General features: G+C 44.1%; 1 protein-coding gene across 1 annotated transcript in view; it reads left to right on the top strand.

Annotated features, from left to right (window-relative positions):
• Positions 1-23,330, top strand: part of LOC120061195 (signal peptide, CUB and EGF-like domain-containing protein 3) — a 111,918-nt gene that overhangs the window by 50,598 nt on the left and 37,990 nt on the right. Inside the window, exons 5-7 of the mRNA XM_039010808.1 lie at positions 13,354-13,500; positions 14,324-14,440; positions 21,450-21,497. Of these exons, the coding sequence (XP_038866736.1) occupies positions 13,354-13,500; positions 14,324-14,440; positions 21,450-21,497 (312 nt within the window). The remainder of the gene's footprint in view (positions 1-13,353; positions 13,501-14,323; positions 14,441-21,449; positions 21,498-23,330) is intronic.

The following is a 23,330-nucleotide window of genomic DNA, read 5'->3' as shown; positions in this document are numbered from 1 at the left end:
GATAACTGAGGATGATCAACAACATTATAGTTACTCCACAATACTAACCTAAATGACAGAGTGAAAAGAAGGAAGCCTGTACAGAATAAATATTACAAAACATGCAACAAGGCGCTACATTAATACTACAAAACATGTGGCAAAGAAATTAACTTTTAGCCCTGAATACAAAATGTTATGTTTGGGGCAAATCCAATAAAACAAATGACTAAGTACTACTCTTCATATTTTCAAGCAATGGTGTTGGCTGCATCATGTTATGGGTATGCTTGCCACCGGCAAGGACTAGGGAGTTTTTTTTAGGATACAAAGAAATGGAATGGAGCTAAGCACAGGCAAAATCTTAGAGGCAAACCTGATCAGTCTGTTTTCCAACCGACACTGGGAGACAAATTCATCTTTCAGCATGACAATAACCTAAAACACAAGGCCAAATATACACTGGAATTGCTTACAGTTTTGACTGAAATTGGTGTGAAAATCTATGCCAAGTCTTGAAAATGGCTGTCTATCAATGATCAACAACCAACTTGACAGAGTTTGAAGAATTAAAAAAAGAATAATGTGCAAATATTGTAATATCCAGGTGTACAAAGCTCTTAAAGACTTACCCAGAAAGACTCACAGTTGTAATCCCTGCCAAAGGTGATTCTAACATGTATTGACTCAGGGGTGTGAACACTTATGTAAATGTGATATTTCTGAATAAAATGTTCAATACATCAATACAATCAAGTTGTAGAAACATCTCAAGGATGATCAATGGAAACAGGATGCGCTTGAGCTCAATTTCAAGTCTCATAGCAAATGGTTTGAATACTTATGTAAATAAGGTATTTCTGTTTTAAATTCTTAATACATTTGTAAACATTTCTAAAAACGTGTTTTCACTTTGTCATTGTGTGGTATTGTGTGAGATTATTAGTTTTAGTTTTATTCATTTACAATTCAGGCTGTAACAAAAGAAAATGTGGAATAAGTCAAGGGGTATTGTGTGAGATTATTATTTTTAGTTTTATTCATTTAGAATTCAGGCTTTCTGAATACTTTCTGAAGGAACTGTAGATACCTGTAGATGAAAAGCTGCAATGAAATCCCCCCATCAACTTGACTGATAAGTACTATTATCATGCTTTTAGTTAGGGTAGCATGTCAATTCATGAATTACAAGATTATTATCACTGAATACGTCTCTTATCCTGACATTGAGATGAACTGCGCTATCAGAAAGCCCCAAGGCCTCTTTCACAAGATGCCATTTTACACTATTGTTCAGCGAAAATGTAGTCATCAGTATAGAAAGCCAGGCATCTTGGAAGCCTGGTTTATGAGATCAATCTGGCCTTGTGAACTGTGAATGTTTACATTTCATAAGCACAGTGTTATTTGAGTGTAGCAAATAGCCGGATCGTGTGTTTCAAAGGGAAGGGACTGCCCCCTCAACCCCAGTACTGTCTGTCTGTTTGAGACAGCATCCTCAGGACCAGGCACCTCTCTCTCTCTCTCTCTCTCTCTCTCTCTCTCTCTCTCTCTCTCTCTCTCTCTCTCTCTCTCTCTCTCTCTCTCTCTTTCTCTCTCTCTCTCTCTCTCTTTCTTTCTCTCTCTCTCTTTCTCTCTCTCTCTCTCCCTCCCTCTCTCTCTCCCTCCCCCTATCTCTCTCTCTCTCTCTTTCTTGATAAAGCACCCTGTTAATGTTCCATTTGTCATGTTAATATTCGTTTCATTGCTTCCAGATGAGCTCCATTTGGACGGAGAGATTAAAGCTGCCATACATCTACAAACTCACTCACTCAACAGATCACTGCCCTGTCAGTTTTTCATTATTCTAGAAAAAACATTCGGAACAACAGTAGGCATCTGCTTATTATTATGCCTATTATTACAACATTATGTGTTAAAAGGAAAAGGGAAGTGAAGGAGGAAGCCAGTCCGCCGAGTTATTGGACAATAACCCTGACTCATCCTCAGCATTACCATTCTCGCTTATTGAAAAATTATGTATAAGTGTCAAAGGCTACACTAAAAGTCACAGAGAGAAAATATGGAATGAAACATAAAATATTTTTGAATGTCTTTGCCAAGTGTGCTTAGAGGAGACCCTCAGTACTTCATAAATATGGCCCTGGCCAGCCCTCCTCTTAAACATGCTATCGGCCCAGGGTGCAGTTAGCTCATGAGTTTTATCACCTTCATTAAAAAGACATCAGCTTCCCATACCTTTCATCAATGGATCAGGTGTTCCTCGGGTGAGTTAGGGAAGGAAGAGGCTGATAGGGGACGTTGCAGCTGGGCTGGGCACTATCAGGCTATTCCCCTGCTGTCTGAGAGCCCTTGTTAGTAGAGAGCTTTGCCAATTAGGCAGCAGGGGGCTGCCAGCCTCCATAGCTAATGACAAGGTGTCTGCTGCTAGCCTGGCTGACTCTTATTAGACCTGCTGCCCTCCCCCCCCCCCCCCCCCCCCCCCCACACACAAAAAAAGGAATGAAAAACTCTCTATCCAAATAAAGGCTCCCATCGTTTCGCTGGACAGAATGTAACAGTTCATTTATTCTCCCCAAACATTTCTTCCCAGTCAAGACATAAAGTCTTTGAAAGACCAGCCAAGGCGCTTAGCGGTTGATAGGAATGCCATTCAGGTCAGTGAGGGTTTCACTTCTTTGTGTTTGATTTATTTTTGTATTTTTTTTCGTGTTGGGGGATAACAGGGTCCCTGCTACCCACATATGTGCGTGAGACTGAGTCTGGCAGATGGGAATGCCTCCTTCAGGAATTCCGTGCTGCTCAGTCAACTCAGACATCTATAATTTTGGTTTCTGTATGTTTTTAAATATCCGGAATGACAGTACCTATGGTGTACACTGATGGGCTATATTCCGTTTCAGACTGTCTACTTGTTTAACTGGCAAACTGCTGATTTTTCAACATACATTACACCAAAAGGTAACATAATATTGTAGAGAAAAGAGGAATTTATTGTAGCATGCAGGTTGTTCTATACCTGATGATTCTAATCTTCTAGCACAGATGTTCTGTGGGAACCCATTAGAGCCTTTCATCAGAGAGACGGAGATACTTTTAATGACCTCCCATTCCCAATCACACAATTAAACTGATCAAAATGACAGATGCTTCATGACACGAGGCCTTGGCAAAGCAAGACACAGTACCCACTGCACTCACATCAGTCTCAGGATATCAGGTATATAGAGATCTTGGAGAGGGCCTTGAGAATTGTGTGGTATATACTAATCATACCAATCAATGTGCTATAGTCTTGAAGTGTGTTGTTGGCTGACAAGTGTCTAGCACATCACTTTCCTCAGCTCTTTCAAACATGGTTACCATAGCTACTTATACATTATGTTGATGAATCAGAGACTATAACTAAGTGTCCTTTGTTTACACTGGACGTTTACCACTAAATTCACATTCAGTCATTTTTTGTCAGCTACCTGACCATTGGGACGACCAATGAGTTCCTAATAATCTCTTCCCTTTACTGTAGAACATGACTATCCTTTCCATTCCTGGAAATGTTTACTTCGTCATTGAAAACCACTTCCTGTGTTTGGAGCTTTCAGTAGCTTCCCAGGGGGGTTGTTTGCCCTTGTGCAATGAGACTTGCTGGCAGGGTCTCTCATCTCATCTAACACTCACACACACACACAGAGACGCATGTGCAGACACACATACAGACGCATGTACACACTCACACACGAATATAGGCACACACACACACACATGCTAGAGTTTTTAATTGACTTTAGCTTTAGGCACAGTTTTTGAGACACATTCTATTATAGCATTTGTGTACATCAGGACATTTGATTTAATGTCCAGGCCATAACTGCAGCAGGAATTTTGCTATAAATGTGATAACATCCATTACACATGGTGGCGTCATAGTTTTGCTGCTTCACTGCGGCTACATTATTTTAGTATGAGAGAAGCTGAGATAGGTGCCAGTGATCCCTGACATGAAACATTCTTCATCACCAGGGGACATGTAACCCACTTGCTGAACAGAGTAGTAGCTAATTGTCCCTAATTTATCTAACTTCTTTATCTGTGTTGCCATGGAGAGTATCAGGTGCTTTTTACATGGCACACAGGACTATGACTGTTATTTGTATTTCTGGTTCTTTTCTACATGCATTGAGAGATTCTTTGTATTCTTAAGTGTTTCACATGATATGGTGTGCCATGGCTGGCTATAGCCAGTCGTGTGAAAAGAGAAGCCTCTCTTTCTCCTGCCTGGAGCCCCTACTGTGAAGGGCTTGTAGTGTCCCTTCCCATTCCTGGAGCTGGATCTCAGCATGCCTGCCTGTCTGGCTGTATGCTGGCCACAGAGCTGTTTTTACAAGTGCAGGAGTGGCTGCTCCATTGCTCTGCAGTCCGACCGTATAACTAGGCTCTTTTCCTATTCTGGGGAAGTGGAGCGAGTGGAACGTCCCGCGCTCCCATGGCTACGTATTAAGTCTCACTATTAGTCCAGCATCAAAGACTGTTTCTCTAGAAGACCTGCAGGACACTGTCCCTCTCCTCCATTCTGTCTTTTTCTCTCTCTCCCTCTTTCATTCTCTTTCTCTCGCTTTCTCTTTCTCTGCAATTCTCTCCCTCTCACCCTCTTTTTCATTCCTTCTCTCTCACTCTCCTCTCACTCTCTGCCCTCTCTCTCCTTCTTACTCCCGCTCTCCCTCCCTCTCTCTGTCTCTTTTGCGCCTCACTCTCTCTGTCTCTTTCGCTCCTCCCCCCCCCCCCCCCCTCCCACTTTCTCTCATCTCCATTTCTAATTTACCTTCAGTTGCTGTTCCCTCTTTGTCTAGACTGGGCTTTCATTGGCAACATGGCTCCCCACACTTCAACAAATATAACAAATATATACATCAGTGGCTTCGGCTCTAGCAAGTTTTGCCTGCGCTACTGTTGAATCCTCCATACTTCTTTTGTGGCGGGCATTCTTTTGCATAGTCGGGTTTGTTGAAGGCCATTTTTAAGCTAGCTGGGCCAGCATGCCACAGTGGACTGCCTTAGTGTCAGAGGGGTTTTTCCACGAACACTTTGCCGTCATTGCTTTAACCAGAGGGCCAGCCTGAATCATGTCTCCCTCTCCTGTCAGACAGACGGCTGCTTTCAGCTGGTCTACCTTTGATTTCAGAAAGAATGTGGCATTGAAATGGCATTTTCCTTTTTATTATAGAGAGAGGGTGGCCTCCTTTATTTGTGCAGGTATTCTGGTAAGCCTCTGGTGTGTTGTGTTGCTCTATTTTGTTCTGTGTGCCCTTCTCTGTCGGGGGGGAATGGATTGGTGGTCCGCTGGGAGAGGGAGAGCAGAGGTGACCTTGAAGTGATGAGTGATGAGGAGTGAGGTAGAGAGGGGCATGTCCCACAGTAGCAGGGTTTCCGTTAGCCGGCTTTTGGCCGTTTTTATTTTCTTAAGCCGATAAATACAACTTTTGCCGGCCCCCAAAAAATAATTCGCAAAAATAATGCTTTTTATTCATTGATGGAAATAGCAGTTGATGGAAATACATTTGACCGTCATGCTTATCGGTCTATAGGTTAATTTGATTCATTTAGTGGCATTAAATGTGCCTGTGTCCAACACAACTATCACACGTGCACAGCATACTATTTTGAGCGGGATTTCTCCTGCAGCTCCTCAACTGGTTGTTGCTGGAGTAAAACATGTGCTTTTATAAACCCATTCATTGAGCAACAATTCAAAATTACGGGGATTAACGGTACATTTACTACTGGTGACATATGTAATGGGGAATTGATTAAATAAATACAAAATCCAAGGGCAAACATTTCACACAATGAAGCAATGAAAGCACAAGAATTGGCTGGAGACAGCTGAGCCATTCTGGAGAGAGACTCAACCTATATCTTCTCCATACACCCCTCCCCTTCTTCTTGTCTCAACATTTTAAATTGTACTCAAGACACATTATTTTCACACATATTTCAGATGCTTTTCACTGACAGCTGCTGTTCAATAATCAGCTAGCCTATTGCCACGCGCGCTGCCCAAATTGCGAGCTTCCCAAATAGGCATAGACCTACAAACTTGTGATTTTAAGCAATCCACGGCTATTTTTTTTAATAAGCTAATGATCCTCAATTCCTCTTTGGCTAAGTCATGCTTTCTGGATAAGTATTTTGAATTATTTTATTTATTTCTGTATAGACAGGTGTAATTATATAATGTTGGCAAATGTATTTCCATTTACCTCCCTATTGAACCCACCACTATGCCATTTCTCTCCTGTTCTATTGATCCCACCACTATGCCATTTCTCTCCTGTTCTATTGATCCCACCACTATGCCATTTCTCTCCTGTTCTATTGATCCCACCACTATGCCATTTCTCTCCTGTTCTATTGAACCCACCTCTATGCCATTTCTCTCCTGTTCTATTGAACCCACCTCTATGGCATTTCTCTCCTATTCTATTGAACCCACCACTATGCCATTTCTCTCCTGTTCTATTGAACCCACCTCTATGTCATTTCTCTCCTGTTCTATTGAACCCACCTCTATGCCATTTCTCTCCTGTTCTATTGAACCCACCTCTATGCCATTTCTCTACTGTTCTATTGAACCCACCTCTATGCCATTTCTCTACTGTTCTATTGAACCCACCTCTATGCCATTTCTCTACTGTTCTATTGATCCCACCACTATGCCATTTCTCTCCTGTTCTATTGAACCCACCTCTATGCCATTTCTCTACTGTTCTATTGAACCCACCTCTATGCCATTTCTCTACTGTTCTATTGAACCCACCACTATGCAATTTCTCTCCTGTTCTATTGAACCCACCTCTATGCCATTTCTCTACTGTTCTATTGAACCCACCTCTATGCCATTTCTCTACTGTTCTATTGAACCCACCTCTATGCCATTTCTCTACTGTTCTATTGATCCCACCACTATGCCATTTCTCTCCTGTTCTATTGAACCCACCTCTATGCCATTTCTCTACTGTTCTATTGAACCCACCTCTATGCCATTTCTCTACTGTTCTATTGAACCCACCACTATGCAATTTCTCTCCTGTTCTATTGAACCCACCACTATGCCATTTCTCTCCTGTTCTATTGAACCCACCTCTATGCCATTTCTCTCCTGTTCTATTGAACCCACCTCTATGCCATTTCTCTACTGTTCTATTGATCCCACCACTATGCCATTTCTCTCCTGTTCTATTGAACCCGCCTCTATGCCATTTCTCTACTGTTCTATTGAACCCACCACTATGCCATTTCTCTCCTGTTCTATTGAACCCACCTCTATGCCATTTCTCTCCTGTTCTATTGAACCCACCTCTATGCCATTTCTCTCCTGTTCTATTGAACCCACCTCTATGCCATTTCTCTCCTGTTCTATTGAACCCACCTCTATGCCATTTCTCTACTGTTCTATTGATCCCACCACTATGCCATTTCTATCCTGTTCTATTGAACCCACCTCTATGCCATTTCTCTACTGTTCTATTGAACCCACCTCTATGCCATTTCTCTCCTTTTCTATTGGTTTTCATATCAACTTTCTTTCGTTGTCCAGAAACCAAAAGCACCATCCTAGTCATATTAGCAACCCAACTTAGTTGTTGCATCTTTAGATTCCCCCGCTTTCTAACAGAGATGTTCATATCTGTAACATATTGAACCGCTATCAGGTGCACTGTTTAGAATGGTGTTTTCCAGCAAATTGAAAATGTGTGAAATTGACGTTTTATTGTCTGCTTCATTACATGAGTTGCATGTTCTGTCCAGCTGCATTACCATCATCTACATATGATTTCTGTCATTGTGAGTACTGTGGGTGGACGTCATAATGGGTTATGCACCCAATACATATGGGTCTGGTACATTTCTCAAATGGCCGGTAAATGAAAATCTTCCAGGTCACGGTGTCCGGTGCCACATTTTCCTAACGGAAACCCTGCTCAGCAATGCTCCAGAATAGACACACATACAGATGGATGCAGTCACAAACACACACACACACAACAACATCAACAACAGCAACAAGAAAGAATCCATACACCCACAGGTAGAGAAGCAGAGGCACGTAAGAAAAGCCTTCAAAATCATGTCTTATCTAGTCTCTTAAACCAAAAGTATTTAAACCACTTAGCAATACAATAGTTAGGATCATTAGAAAACTATGCAAGTATTGTTTTGGAAACATACTATAGAAATTATGTCATTACGTTTGTTGGTAGTTTAGGTGCCTTTCATGCTAACCACAGACATGCAGATGTATCCTATGGGAAAATATAATTCCACAATTAACTGCCACTTTCCCTGTCTGGGACTGTTTATGCCCTCTCTCTCTTCCCAATAAGTGAATAAGCTGCTGCTGTAACTGGGCCTTTGGGAGTTGAAGGCAACCAACGGTTGGCAGAAGGGCTCAAACAGTAGTGCTTGGCTAAGTGAGCTGGATCTGCTGTCTCTTTGAGGGCATCCGCTTGCCGTCGGGACGGCGCTAGGTCGCGACGTGGAACCCCTGGATGCCCTGTTGCTCCCCGGGCCCATCTGCACCCTGGCCCGGTCCCGCCTCTCTCTTCGGCTCCTCTCCGCCTTTTCCATGCGCTGACATTTTTATCCTCCTGTTAAAAACTTTTAACTGCCCATTATCTAAGAGGAAGGAATGCTACTTTAATTGCCTGGTCGCTCCAAACGCACATTGTGTTTAGTTCCAGATGAACATAAATGACTGCATTAGAGGACTGTAACTGTGGTTGGATATGAACATTGAGACAAACAGAACTGTTCTCTGGGCAGCATGTGTATTGCTATTTCTCCGTTCATTATATCCTGTCCTCTCTTTAGATTGGAGTTTTTCTTTGGAGGGAAGTGTCTCTGTACAGTAATTGTCAGAGATGCACAGAACAGGAATGTATTATTGAAAGCTCTTGAGAAATGTTTTGCATCTTTTACTTTGTTCCACTGCGCTTTAAAAGTATTAGCCTTGAGCCTGAACACTATTGTGTCTGGAGCAGAGAGGGAGAAGGTGGTTCTAGATTTGTTAGCTTTGGGCTGCTGCGGTGGCACTGCAGTACAGTAGTCCCTGAGTTACAAGCCTCTCCTGAGTGTCTGGTGTACAGGTCACGACCTGGTTGGTTGGATATTGCTGCTGTGGCTAAGTCGCTTCTGTTGAAAAGGTCTCTCTCTCTCTCTCTCAATTCAATTCAATTCAATTGACTTTATTGACATGGCAAGTTCATTATTACTTACATTGTCAAAGTATACATATCGAAAAATACATATACATATAAATACATATACATATCTCTCTCTCTCTATCTCTCTCTCTCTCTCTCTTACTGTTCTTTATGCTAATTGCCGGGTGTTCTTTTTTCCACCACTGCAGTCAGTGGTTTTCGATGATCGCTCTCCGTGTTCAATAGTGTGAGAACCAATGTCTAGTCTGTCCCCTGGTAACCATTTGGAAGGTTCCCCTCTGGCTCCATGACTTTAACCCATATTGCTTATCCAGCAATCCGTCTATAAAGTGCCCTGTGATATTTGTGTTGGTTTCAACACATAGAGTTATGTCTTATGGGTCTTGTTTCAGTGGACTGCTGGTGTTCGCAGGCCACAGTTCCTTATTTTCCTCCATCACTTCTCCCAGTTACTTTGCGATGGGCCATTTTTCTTTCTGCATCCCTATTATTTATTTATATTTCATTTCTCGACAAGAGACCCCGCATAAATTACAATAGCTGTAGTAGTAATGATAAAAACTGTAGGTATTTGGCAGCCAGTTGAAGGGAACTGCAGAGGGTGGTTCCATAGCATGGCCAGGGAGAAAAGGGCCATTGTGTCAGCACTTTGGCTTTTATAGGTCCTCAGAGAGAACAGGGCCCAGGTTCTGGCCCTGGCCCGACCCGCTATTGATGGATGGGTCTGCGGTATTAAGGGAGAGGGGTGTCAGATAGGTCTCATATAGGTGGGGAGAGTGTGGGGGGATATTGGGGATGCACGTTGTGGTCCTGGTAAGTGATCTTGAGTCTCTTAGGGGCTGCCAAGTGGGAAACTCTATCCCTCTCTGTGTTCACAGACGTCTGTGTGTTGGGTTCACCTCCCGTCTGTCTGTGTGTTGGGTTCACCTCCCGTCTGTCTGTGTGTTGGGTTCACCTCCCGTCTGTCTGTGTGTTGGGTTCACCTCCTGTCTGTCTGTGTGTTGGGTTCACCTCCCGTCTGTCTGTGTGTTGGGGTCACCTCCCGTCTGTCTGTGTGTTGGGTTCACCTCCCGTCTGTCTGTGTGCTGGGTTCACCTCCCGTCTGTCTGTGTGTTGGGTTCACCTCCCGTCTGTCTGTGTGTTGGGTTCCACTCCCGTCTGTCTGTGTGTTGGGTTCACCTCCCGTCTGTCTGTGTGTTGGGTTCACCTCCCGTCTGTCTGTGTGTTGGGTTCACCTCCCGTCTGTCTGTGTGTTGGGTTCACCTCCCGTCTGTCTGTGTGTTGGGTTCACCTCCCGTCTGTCTGTGTGTTGGGTTCACCTCCCGTCTGTCTGTGTGTTGGGTTCACCTCCCGTCTGCCTGTGTGTTGGGTTCACGTCCCGTCTGTCTGTGTGTTGGGTTCACCTCCCGTCTGTCTGTGTGTTGGGTTCACCTCCCGTCTGCCTGTGTGTTGGGTTCACCTCCCGTCTGTCTGTGTGTTGGGTTCACCTCCCGTCTGTCTGTGTGTTGGGTTCACCTCCCGTCTGTCTGTGTGTTGGGTTCACCTCCCGTCTGTCTGTGTGTTGGGTTCACCTCCCGTCTGCCTGTGTGTTGGGTTTGGCATGGAGCAGTGTGAAAGGACTGTTGAATTCCAACTTCTGCTTGAGTTTCCCCAGCACTGACCTCCTGAGGTTTGCTGCACCTTAAAGAGGGTGTGTTGTTATATGGTCAGTGGACTCCAGTCATCGTCCCTGTACTTAATGTGTCTCAACCGCTGTGGTGGTGGAATGGGTTTTTTGTTCCGAGTTGACCCTCTGTCCTCGGTCTGTTTTTGCAGTCAGTGTCTGATTGCTCAGCCTCTCCCATCTTTCTGACTGGGCCATCACCCCTTTTACGGATCAGGAAAGCAAAAGCTGGGAAGCCTGACAGAAAGGCTGAAGCCTGACATCGTAAGACCTCTTAACAGACTTTATGTGATGGACAGCACTAATGCGACCCATCAACACCCTTGTTGATTCTTGCATCCTCAGCTAGACAAAAAGTAGAGAGGGACCTGGAAACATATATGTCTCTCTGACATCAGCCCTAACTAAGTGAAACTAAATAAAAGGGCCAGTTCAGTTTGTTGGCACGACACGTGGAAAACAAGAGGGTGTAATTATGGAAGGCTATGAAGGCAGGCGTTAAAGTACATAAATAAGGCATTAAGGATAAAACTAGGCTCAGCTCTTGTCTCTTTGCCATGGTTCGTCAGCACATTTACACTGACAGTATTTTCTCATCATCACATCATACAGTATGTCCTAAGGGCACGCACATGAAAACTGTAGAATGACTGTCCATGTAGGATACATTGCAGTCCTCTATAGCATGTAATATATAATAATAACATAATTACCAATTAGCAGACATCTTTATCCAAAGCTTCTTACAGTAGTGTGTGCATACATTTTTGTATGGGTGGCCTAAATATGGAATAGGGCGCCATTTGGTGTCCTCTAAACACATAGAGGTAGAGGAGGGACAGGGGTGGGGGATGAGAGATGTGTTTGGTTTTTAATGAGATAGTGGGTTTGGGGCTTGTCACTACAGCTGTAATAGTGACATTGTCTCACATCGCATGGAGTCAAATCTCTGCCTGTGATCTATAAAGGTGTCATCCATAATACATAGTTAATACATAATACATAGTTAATACATAGTAGCATAACTCTCTCCTATCTGAGATATCTACTGCAGCCCTCATCCTCCACATACAACACCCGTTCTGCCAGTCACATTCTGTTAAAGATCCCTAAAGCACACACATCCCTGGGTCGCTCGTCTTTTCAGTTCGCTGCAGCTAGCGACTGGAACGAGCTGCAACAAACACTCAAACTGGACAGTTTTATCTTAATCTCTTCCTTCAAAGACTCCATCATGGACATCTTACTGACAGTTGTGGCTGCTTTGCGTGATGTATTGTCGTCTCTACCTTCTTGCCCTTTGTGCTGTTGGCTATGCCCAATAATGTTTGTACCATGTTTTGTGCTGCTACCATGTTTTGTTGCTACCATGTTGTTGTCATGTTGTGTTGCTACCATGTTGTTGTCATGTTGTGCTGCTACCATGTTGTGCTGCTGCCATGCTGTGTTGCTACCATGTTGTTGTCATGTTGTGTTGCTACCATGTTGTTGTCATGTTGTGTTGCTACCATGCTGTGTTGACATGTGTTGCTGCCATGCTATGTTGTTGTCTTAGGTCTCTCTTTATGTAGTGTTGTGTTGTCTCTCTTGTCGTGACGTGTGTTTTGTCCTATATTTATATATACATACATGAGATCAAAATGCTGTATCTGCATGGCCCTTGAATGTAGCTTTGAATGCCTAAAACACTCAGCTATTGTAAGATGGCTGTATATAATGGAGTCCAACAAAAGCATCCCTTTGTTGGGTTTGGACAAATAATGGGTCCATGCATCCACAGAAAACGGACCCATTTTAACTGAACCAAAGCATTGTGGTTAGAGTGTAGTAAACCTCTGACATGTGCTATGTGTTTTTTAGGCCTCTCCACGCACGCCTCTGAGTTTGAAGAATGTGGCTTGAAAGTTTAAATGTCTCCTTAGTGTCCTCTTTTCGGTTAGGGATTACCTCAATTAAGCTTACAGGACTGCAGGATCAACTCCTGGTGGGAGTTAAATCCTTTCTCTAGGCAGGCTAGTTTTTATAGCCTGGCACAATGCAGTGTGTTCTAACAGGATATCATCAACACTGGACATTTGGAACAGGGACAACTGTGGATGTCAGTCACTAGGAGCAGACAGGGTTAGGGAGTCTGTGTGTGTGTGTGTGTGTGTGTGTGTGTGTGTGTGTGTGTGTGTGTGTGTGTGTGTGTGTGTGTGTGTGTGTGTGTGTGTGTGGGGGGGGGGGGGGGGTCGGTGTGTTTGGTGGGAGAAGGCTGGTGGCAGGAACTATAGGAGGACGGGCTCATTGTAATGGCTGGAATGGAAGAAATGGAACAGTATCAAACATATGGAAACCATATGTTTGACTCCGTTCCATTCCAGCCATTACAATGAGCCTGTCCTCCTATATCTCCTCCCACCAGCCTCCTCTTATCTGGGCGTGGCATCTGGACAAGTAGTAAGTAGTACAATCTATTAGGTCACCTCTAACTCACTCTTCTCCCTGCAGTGCGATCAGAGGGCACCAAGGAGGGCCCCACCTGCATGGATAAGAACCATGGCTGTGCTCACATCTGCCGGGAGACACCAAAGGGAGGCATTGCCTGCGAGTGCAGGCCTGGCTTCCAGCTCACCAGGAACATGAGGGACTGCAAGTGTAAGTGGACCCCCTGCTCCCCTCTACACACGAAGCAGAGTCATTATAGTATGACTCCATATAAATCACTTATTATTACGGAAGGTGGAGCAGAACATTCAGCTCATTCTACCTTCCAATAGATGCATCCAACAGATTTTTAAAACAGCGTCAGAAACCGGTTGTTTCCAAGTGATTCTGCCAGTTTATCACACCAAATGATTTATACCGTCTGATAATTGACACAAGTAGAGTAACTAAGGGAGCGGTCAGCAGGTTTCTGTGAGACAGAGCCATTGTGATGGACAGCACACACTTCCTGTTGCCTTGCAACAAGGCTCATCCTGTCAGGGCTGGGGCCGGGGCTGATGGGGGATTTGCCTGTGTTTGGGTAAGGATTGGAGAAGTGTTATTCCCCAAAAAAGTGACAGCCCAGGAAAAGGGCAAAAGGCGCGGGGGTAGTAGAGTGCAGACAGGATGGAGGAGGAAGCCTTGGCTCTCACCCTTTGGCAGTCTGACATCGCATGTGTATTGAGAATGCTAATGTCGACACAATCAACACAACACAAACACACTCACACGTGCACACACACACACACACAAAAAAAGCGGTACTCTCATTCCAATATGAGTCCCGTGAGAATAAAACTCTGAACTCTGCAATTCTGCTCCATTCCAATAAGTAGGTGATGGTTTAGGGGTGTGAGTTCCTTCACACCAAGGTGTAAATGGGAGGACTGCCTAAATGTCTCCATCACACCGAGGTTGAGAGGGTGATGATGTCACAGCACACAGATGACTGTGCAGCATGTTCCTTCTGCTCTAACTGTGTGCTCCTTGACAGTGACCTGTAACTATGGCAACGGGGGTTGCCAGCACATCTGTGAGGAGACGGACCACGGCCCCAGATGTGCGTGTCACATGAAGTTTGCCCTGCACACTGATGGAAAGACATGTGTAGGTGAGTCAGCATTGGACGGGTTGTGGGGGGTAACTACCTGAAGGATGTGCTCTGAGATAGAATATGACATGTACTGTATCAATCATATCCACAACCTTACATATTACCAGGTAGTTCCAGAGGCATCTACATCACCAAGAGTCAACTTCTGCTGCTTTGGCTATTACACACAAAGACAAAAGCTGTGCCTCTCTGCTGCAGCCTACAGATGTGACCTTCTCTCTCTCTCTCTCTCTCTCTCTCTCTCTCTCTCTCTCTCTCTCTCTCTCTCTCTCTCTCTCTCTCTCTCTCTCTCTCTCTTTCTCTCTCTCTCTGGCTGCATTTGCTTTGCTCTTTCCTCTCTCCCTGCTTCGCTGGACACTGTGCTTCCTCTGCTTCCGCTTCACCACCCCATGTAGCCAGACGCAGCTCCTCTACTCTCTTAGGCCTTTGGTCAACTCCTCAATGATGTTACTCTGAAAGTATACCTAATCAAACCCAACCTAAACCTTCATTGACATTTGTAAATGTTGTTTGCTATGGTTGACATGAAGTAATTAAATCAAGGCTGTGTAGAATGACCCATGGAAAGAGACACGTTGAACCGGACTGATTGGTGTTCTCTGTCAGGTGGATATATAGTATATTTTTAGTTCAGCTTTTGCTGTTTTGTAAGTGAATCGAGGCTGTGTATAGGCTGGTTGGCTGGTGTCGGTGGCTGGTCAGCTGTTTTGGTTGACTGGTTGGCTGGTTTCAGTGGCTGATTGTCTGGCTGGCTCAGTGTGTCTAGTCCCCCCCCCCCCTCCACCACGGTGCTGATGAGATCCAGGCCCATGTCAAGGCCTGGTCAACCACCCTATCATTACCAGCGTACTCTAGCGAGGCTGCCAGGACGCCACAAAGTCTGCCGTGGCCAAATTCGATGTCTGAGCCACCATTACCAAGACCGAAGAGATCTGCGCCTGACGTGACAGATTAGGGAGCGCTCAGGCAGTTAGGGTCTTGGGTTTCCCTCCACAGGCTCTGGAGGTACGGTGGATTGACGGGGAGTTGTGGTAGCAGCCCACTCTGCGGTTTGGTGCTGATGCACTCCATCTCTCCAAGAGGCACTATTAGTTAATAAAACCACAATAAAATAAACAAACCACCAAACGAGCCCTTCACAGCGGGCTGACTGACAGGATGATTGGGACTGCTTCAGCCAGGCACTAACATTACTAAAGACAGCCAGACAGCACAGACTGGGAGATGGAGACTCCCAGTGAAAATGAATTGCCTCAGTGAAAATGTGACCAAATAAGGATGCAACAGGGTTTTTTTATAGCCGTTTTGGAGGATGATTCAAAACTGAAAAACAACCAAAGCAACCTTTATGTAAATTAGAGTATTCTGTTCATATATTCCCAATATACTCAACTATAGTAGTTGAATTGAACAGTGACTACCACTTCAATGCTCTCAGTCCCATGAATAACACTGGAACAGGACCAACTAAACCATAGTAGTCCTACAGTGTCTATTGATTTCGTTGTTGTTTTTTTGTTTTTTTTAACTCATTGTGGTGATGCACTGTGCCACATCTTCATTAATACTGTTGTCTCAGTCTCTCCACCCAAACTCAGTCATCATTCAATGGGCAGTGCATAGCCCTCTTCTATTTGAAACATTTTGCCTTTCATCTTTCCTATCAGTCATTTTTAGTGCATTGTTGGGGGTTTAGAGTTTATAGGGCAAGTCTCAACACATTTACTTCTACATGCTGTAAACGTACGTATCAGTAAAGCTCCCCTATATGGAGAAAAACACACACATCAAATTAGCATGGTGCGATATATCTAAACATATAGCTTACTTATTCCCATCTCTGTCACAGACACGCAAATAAGCACACACACACATACAGTCAGTAAGTGATGTATGATCTGATTTACTGTAAGGGAAACTCATCAGATTACCAAATCAAACGTTCCATTAAAGTTGGATTAACACACTGTAACCTTCCCTCTACGTCTGGTCTCCAGTGTGTTTGCACATATAGTAAGTTTCTCTAAAGCAAGAAGCGTAACAAAACAGAAAGGAGCAGCTATCATGTGGAAGTATTCAAGCTGTTAGTACAGCAGGTCATAAACCTCCAAATAACAGGCAGATGCAGACATGCTCAGGAACTGCATCATCTTAGGAGCGAGTCACACTATGCCATCCACACACACACACACACAGTGGTGGAAATACTTGTCATACTTGAGTAAATGTAAAGATACCTTAATAGAAAATGACTCAAGTAAAAGTGAAAGTCACCCAGTAAAATACTACTTGAGTAAAAGTCTAAAAGTGTTTGGTTTTAAATATACTTTTGTATCAAAAGTCAATGTAATTGCTAAAATATTCTTAAGTATCAAAAGTAAAAGTATAAATCCTTTCAAATTCTTATATTAAGCAAACCAGATGGCACAATTTTCTTGTTTTAAATTTACTGATAGCCAGGGGCACACTACAACACTCATACATGCAAAGTATTTATTTTTAGTGAGTCCGCCAGATCAGAGGCAGTAGGGATGACCAGGGATGTTCTCTTGATAACTGTGTGAATTGGACCATTTTCCTGTCCTGCTAAGAATTCAAAAATTAATGGGTACTTTTGGGTGTCAGGGAAAATGTATGGAGTAAAAAGTACATTATTTTCTTTAGGAATGTAGCGGAGTAAAAGTAAAAGTTGTCAAAAAATAGAAATAGTGAAGCACAGATACCCCTAAAAACCACTTAAGTAGTACTTTAAAGTATTTTTACTTAATTACTTTACACCTTTGCGTACACACACATATACACACACATACACACACACACATATGCACACACACGCACGCATGCACAAAAGCGCACACACATATATACTAACGAGTGGTCCATACTGCATATTCATTCTTATAGTAGTTGTGTGTTGGAGTACTTTTGACAGCGCTCTATCTTTCTGTCAAGAAGCATCACCTCAATGAGTAAAACAATCTGAGATACCCAAAATATTTTTGGCCTATGCTGGCATGGAATCACCCAGTCATATTTTATTTTTTTAACATTTTATTTCACCTTTATTTAACCAGGTAAGCTAGTTGAGAACAAGTTCTCATTTACAACTGCGACCTGGCCAAGATAAAGCAAAGCAGTGTGACACAGACAACAACACAGAGTTACACATGGAGTAAACAATAAACAAGCCAATAACACTGTAGAAAAAAGAAAGTCTATATACAGTGTGTGCAAAAGGCATGAGGAGGTAGGCAATAAATAGGCCATAGGAGCGAATAATTACAATTTAGCAGATTAACACTGGAGTGATAAATTAGCATATGATGATGTGCAAGTAGAGATACTGGTGTGCAAAAGAGCAGAAAAGTAAATAAAATAAAAACAGTATGGGGATGAGGTAGGGAGATTGGGTGGGCAATTTACAGAGGGACTATGTACAGCTGCAGCGATCGGTTAGCTGCTCAGATAGCTGATGTTTAAAGTTGGTGAGGGAAATGAAAGTCTCCAACTTCAGCGATTTTTGCAATTCGTTCCAGTCATTGGCAGCAGAGAACTGGAAGGGAAGGTGGCCAAATGAGGTGTTGGCTTTGGGGATGATCAGTGAGATATACCTGCTGGAACGTGTGCTACGGGTGGGTGTTATTATCGTGACCAGTGAACTGAGATAAGGCGGAGCTTTACCTAGCATAGACTTATAGATAACCTGGAGCCAGTGGGTCTGGCGATGAATATGTAGCGATGGCTAGCCGACTAGAGCATACAGGTCGCAGTGGTGGGTGGTATAAGGTGATTTGGTAACAAAACAGATGGCACTGTGATAGACTGCATCCAGTTTGCTGAGTAGAGTATTGGAAGCTATTTTGTAGATGACATCGCCGAAGTCGAGGATCAGTAGGATAGTCAGTTTTACTCGGGTAAGTTTGGCGGCGTGAGTGAAGGAGGCTTTGTTGCGAAATAGAAAGCCGATTCTAGATTTGATTTTGGATTGGAGATGTTTAATATGAGTCTGGAAGGAGAGTTTACAGTCTAACCAGACACCTAGGTATTTATAGTTGTCCACATATTCTAGGTCGGAACCGTCCAGGGTGGTGATGCTAGTCAGGCGGGCGGGTGCGGGCAGCGAACGGTTGAAAAGCATGCATTTGGTTTTACTAGCGTTTAAGAGCAGTTGGAGGCCACGGAAGGAGTGTTGTATGGCATTGAAGCTAATTTGGAGGTTAGTTAGCACAGTGTCCAAGGAAGGGCCAGAAGTATACAGAATGGTGTCGTCTGCGTAGAGGTGGATCAGGGAATCGCCCGCAGCAAGAGCGACATCATTGATATATACAGAGAAAAGAGTCGGCCCGAGAATTGAACCCTATGGTACCCCATAGAGACTGCCAGAGGTCCGGACAACATGACCTCCGATTTGACACACTGAACTCTGTCTGCAAAGTAGTTGGTGAACCAGGCGAGGCAGTCATTAGAAAAACCAAGGCTATTGAGTCTGCCGATAAGAATACGATGATTGACAGAGTCGAAAGCCTTGGCCAGGTCGATGAAGACAGCTGCACAGTACAGTCTTTTATCGATGGCGGATATGATATCGTTTAGTACCTTGAGCGTGGCTGAGGTGCACCCGTGACTGGCTCGGAAACCGGATTGCACAGCGGAGAAGGTACGGTGGGATTCGAAATGGTCAGTGATCTGTTTATTAACTAGGCTTTCGAAGACTTTAGATAGGCAGGGCAGGATGGAAATAGGTCTGTAATAGTTTGGGTCTAGGGTGTCACCCCCTTTGAAGAAGGGGATGACCGCGGCAGCTTTCCAATCTTTAGGGATCTCGGACGATACGAAAAAGAGGTTGAACAGGCTGGTAATAGGGGTTGCGGCGGATAGTTTTAGAAAGAGAGGGTCCAGATTGTCTAGCCCAGCTGATTTGTACGGGTCCAGGTTTTGCAGCTCTTTCAGAACATCTGCTATCTGGATTTGGGTGAAGGAGAAGCTGGGGAGGCTTGGGTGAGTAGCTGCGGGGGGGGCGGAGCTGTTGGCCGGGGTTGGAGTAGCCAGGAAGAAGACATGGCCAGCCGTTGAGAAATGCTTATTGAAATTTTCGATTATCATGGATTTATCGGTGGTGACCGTGTTACCTAGCCTCAGTGCAGTGGGCAGCTGGGAGGAGTTTACAGTGTCCCAAAACTTTTTGGAGCTACAGGATGCAAATTTCTGCTTGAAAAAGCTAGCCTTTGCTTTCCTGACTGACTGCGTGTATTGGTTCCTGACTTCCCTGAACAGTTCCATATCACAGTTGCATATCAGGCCCATATCAGCACCAAACTGCTTGGGATCTCTGTCACAGTGTCGCCGTGATGACACTGTCTTCCAGATGTCTTCCAGACTATTCGATGCTAGTGCAGTCCGCCACAGGATGTTTTTGTGCTGGTCAAGGGCAGTCAGGTCTGGAGTGAACCAAGGGCTATATCTGTTCTTAGTTCTGCATTTTTTGAACGGGGCATGCTTATCTAAGATGGTGAGGAAATTACTTTTAAAGAATGACCAGGCATCCTCGACTGACGGGATGAGGTCAATATCCTTCCAGGATACCCGGGCCAGGTCGATTAGAAAGGCCTGCTCGCAGAAGTGTTTTAGGGAGCGTTTGACAGTGATGAGGGTTGGTTGTTTGACCGCGGACCCATAGCGGATACAGGCAATGAGGCAGTGATCGCTGAGATCCTGATTGAAAACAGCGGAGGTGTATTTGGAGGGCAAGTTGGTCAGGATAATGTCTATGAGGGTGCCCATGTTTACGGATTTAGGGTTGTACCTGGTGGGTTCCTTGATGATTTGTATGAGATTGAGGGCATCTGGCTTAGATTGTAGGACTGCCGGGGTGTTAAGCATATCCCAGTTTAGGTCACCTAACAGAATGAACTCTGAGGCTAGATGGGGGGCGATCAATTCACAAATGGTGTCCAGGGCACAGCTGGGAGCGGAGGGTGGTCGATAGCAGGCGGCAACAGTGAGAGACTTATTTCTGGAGAGATTCATTTTTAAGATTAGAAGTTCGAATTGTTTGGGTATAGACCTGGAAAGTATGACAGAATATTGGCATATCTATGGCAACAGAGGATGGAAACAGTGCATGATGTGTGTGCGGTCTCCTCGCTGAGGTAAAGAATCCTCAACGGTTCTCATGCGTTTCTATGAAAACAGAGAGTGACATGTGTAATCCCTAATTCACCTGAATGACACCAGAGGAATACATGTTCTAAGCATGTTGAAGAGAGTAGAGTGTCACACAACATAACACAACAGTAGCACCATGCTGTGAGATGCCACAACTTCTTATTTTTAACCCTGAATGCCTGGCAGCAAAGCATGATGGTGAATCTGTCCGTCTCTGACCTGTCTTCTCTTACTAACCACTAACTACTGTATATGACTCTTGCTATAATGGCTTGCAGAGTTTGCACTAACTTGACTTTACCTCAAGTCTGCCTCCTTCTTGAACGTGTGACTCTTGTATGTGCATGATTGCATGGTGTGGGTTTCTGCCTTTGTCTGCCTTTGTCATTAGAGGTGACCCTCTTGTTCTAGCGAGTTATCTATCATAGCCATTTTCTGTTTTGATTTAGAATGTACACAACATTGTCTGGCCAGCCATCCATTCGTTATCAATAGTACAATTATTATCAATAGTTTTGCCCTTGTGACAAATCAATGGTTTTCTGCAACTCCTCTGGGCATTGATTCTGAGTGTTTCATCTGGGAGAGATGGATGACTTATGTGTTTCATGAATATACTTAGTGAACCCAGAAATGGGGGCAATTCCATTGAACAGTACACCACTAAAGTACGGTATTATATACATAGAGGATTATTCTCATGATGACATTTACATTTAAGTCATTTAGCAGACGCTCTTATCCAGAGCGACTTACAAACTTACATCTCAGATGTTCGGCGCATGTTTCTAAATGGAGCACTAAAGCAGTATTTTTGCAATGTATGTGTATGTGTGTGCAGGGGAGAGGAGTCTCCAGAACCAGGCAGCCCCACAGCTGTTCCCCAATGGTAAATATCTCTGTTCCTCCTCTCTGGGGGGCTCCACTGACCCCCTCCTCCTGACTGCGCCCCTCTGTCCTTCCATGTGGGTGTGGGGTGTAGGCCGACCGACCCGGGGGAAACTAACTAACCTAACACACATTGCACCCCTCCCAAAGGGGCATCATCCCTCTCTGACCCCTGACCTTTGACACCTCCCCACCTTCCTCTTCCTTCTGTGAATGCCCTTTCAATAACAATGGTGGCTGCCCATGTCAAACCACGCCTTTTCAAAACACAGCTGCTGTTAGGAAAATAAGCCTTCAACTTACCAGCACAAAACAATATGATGAAAATGAAAGACAGGTAAGAGATATATGGGATGTATTGAATGCTACAATATAGAGGCTTTAGAATAGACTTCCTGGATCTGTATCATAGAGCAGCCCTTCCCTACCTAGAGTTAATCCCTGGCCAATCTGTTCTGTCTGACCCTTTCATAAATGTTCTATGCCTCCTTTGATGGCTGTATGTGGATGTGCTGGTGAAAGCTAGGCTAAGTGAATAGCCCGACTCAAAGTCCTCAACCTCTCTCTTCCAATTACTGTGATGGCTCTTTAGAAACAGGCCAAGCCAAGGGCCCTGATGTTTATTTGTGTTTTGATACAACTGCTAGGAAAAGAATTAAGCCCTGTGCTGTGCCGAGCACCTATCTGTGGCCGGTTTTGGAATGCTTTCACAGAGTGTTAGTGCTTGAGAGGGAGCCAGAGGCACGGCCATGACTTGACACTCAGCCACACAATAGACTGAACATAGAATACCTCTCTGTTCTAAAGTTTCACGTATTCTTCCACTTGGAGAAATGTACATTACAGGTTTGATGTTTTTCAAGATTACGCTTAACATTTAAGATTGGGTATAGAGTGTACAACAGTCACTCTCTCTATCAAGCTCAATATTATGATCAATATGATTGGAGATTTTTTTTTTTTGCTGTATAAATTATGCTGTTATGATCTGACAGAAGTGACAAGAAAAATAAGCAGAGAGAGAGAGAGAGGAAGAGAGAGGGAGAGAGAGAGGAGAGAGAGCGGGAGAGGAGGAGGGAGAGAGTGAGAGGAGGAGGGAGAGACAGGGAGAGAGAGAGAGGGGGAGAGAGAGAGGGGGGGGGGGTTGATCATTGTGAGTGAGTTACCATGGTGGCTCATGCTTTCTGCTGAGGTTTCAGTCAGCTCAAACTGAGCTCAAAGAGCATTGCTTAATGAGCCCAGAAATCCATACAGCCAAGTCTGACAAAAGCTCGCTCTTGGGGTTGCTTTCAAAGCTACAGCAGTAAAGGAAATTTGCAAACCATTTTCAGGGGTTGTTATCGTCCTATTGTTTTTTTTATTATTGAAAAAGCATTCCCTACATCATTTTTCTTCCGTCTGAAATAACCTTTTTGTGCACTATTTTCAGAATAACCCAATTCTAACTGCATGTCTGCTGCTAGGTGAACTCAGAGGCTTGGATTTGGAGGAGTGTGTGTGTGTGTGTGTGTGTGTGTGTGTGTGTCTGTGTTTCTTTGTCGTTGTTCAAATAAACCATATATAACTCAATGCTGATTTCTCATTTTTAATGCTTATAAAATCTTTGGTTCAACTATCCAATTGGTGGTAACAGCCAATTTCCTCCCAAAATCAAATGTATTTTATTGGCAGCCAGCAAGAGGTATGTCGCCCCTTGGCAAACAACCAAAGCTTATCACCACGTAGGTGTAATTTGGCAGTCAAATGACAAAGCTTTGTTATTGCTTCTGGGAGATAGGTGAACTGTACATTACATCAACATATGGAACTGATACAAATCAACACCGTACATATC

The sequence above is a fragment of the Salvelinus namaycush genome, chromosome 16 (assembly GCF_016432855.1).
Source record: "Salvelinus namaycush isolate Seneca chromosome 16, SaNama_1.0, whole genome shotgun sequence".
Classification (NCBI taxonomy): domain Eukaryota; kingdom Metazoa; phylum Chordata; class Actinopteri; order Salmoniformes; family Salmonidae; genus Salvelinus; species Salvelinus namaycush.
Note: the sequence above shows the minus strand (reverse complement) of the source record. Positions and strands in the feature narration are given on the sequence as shown.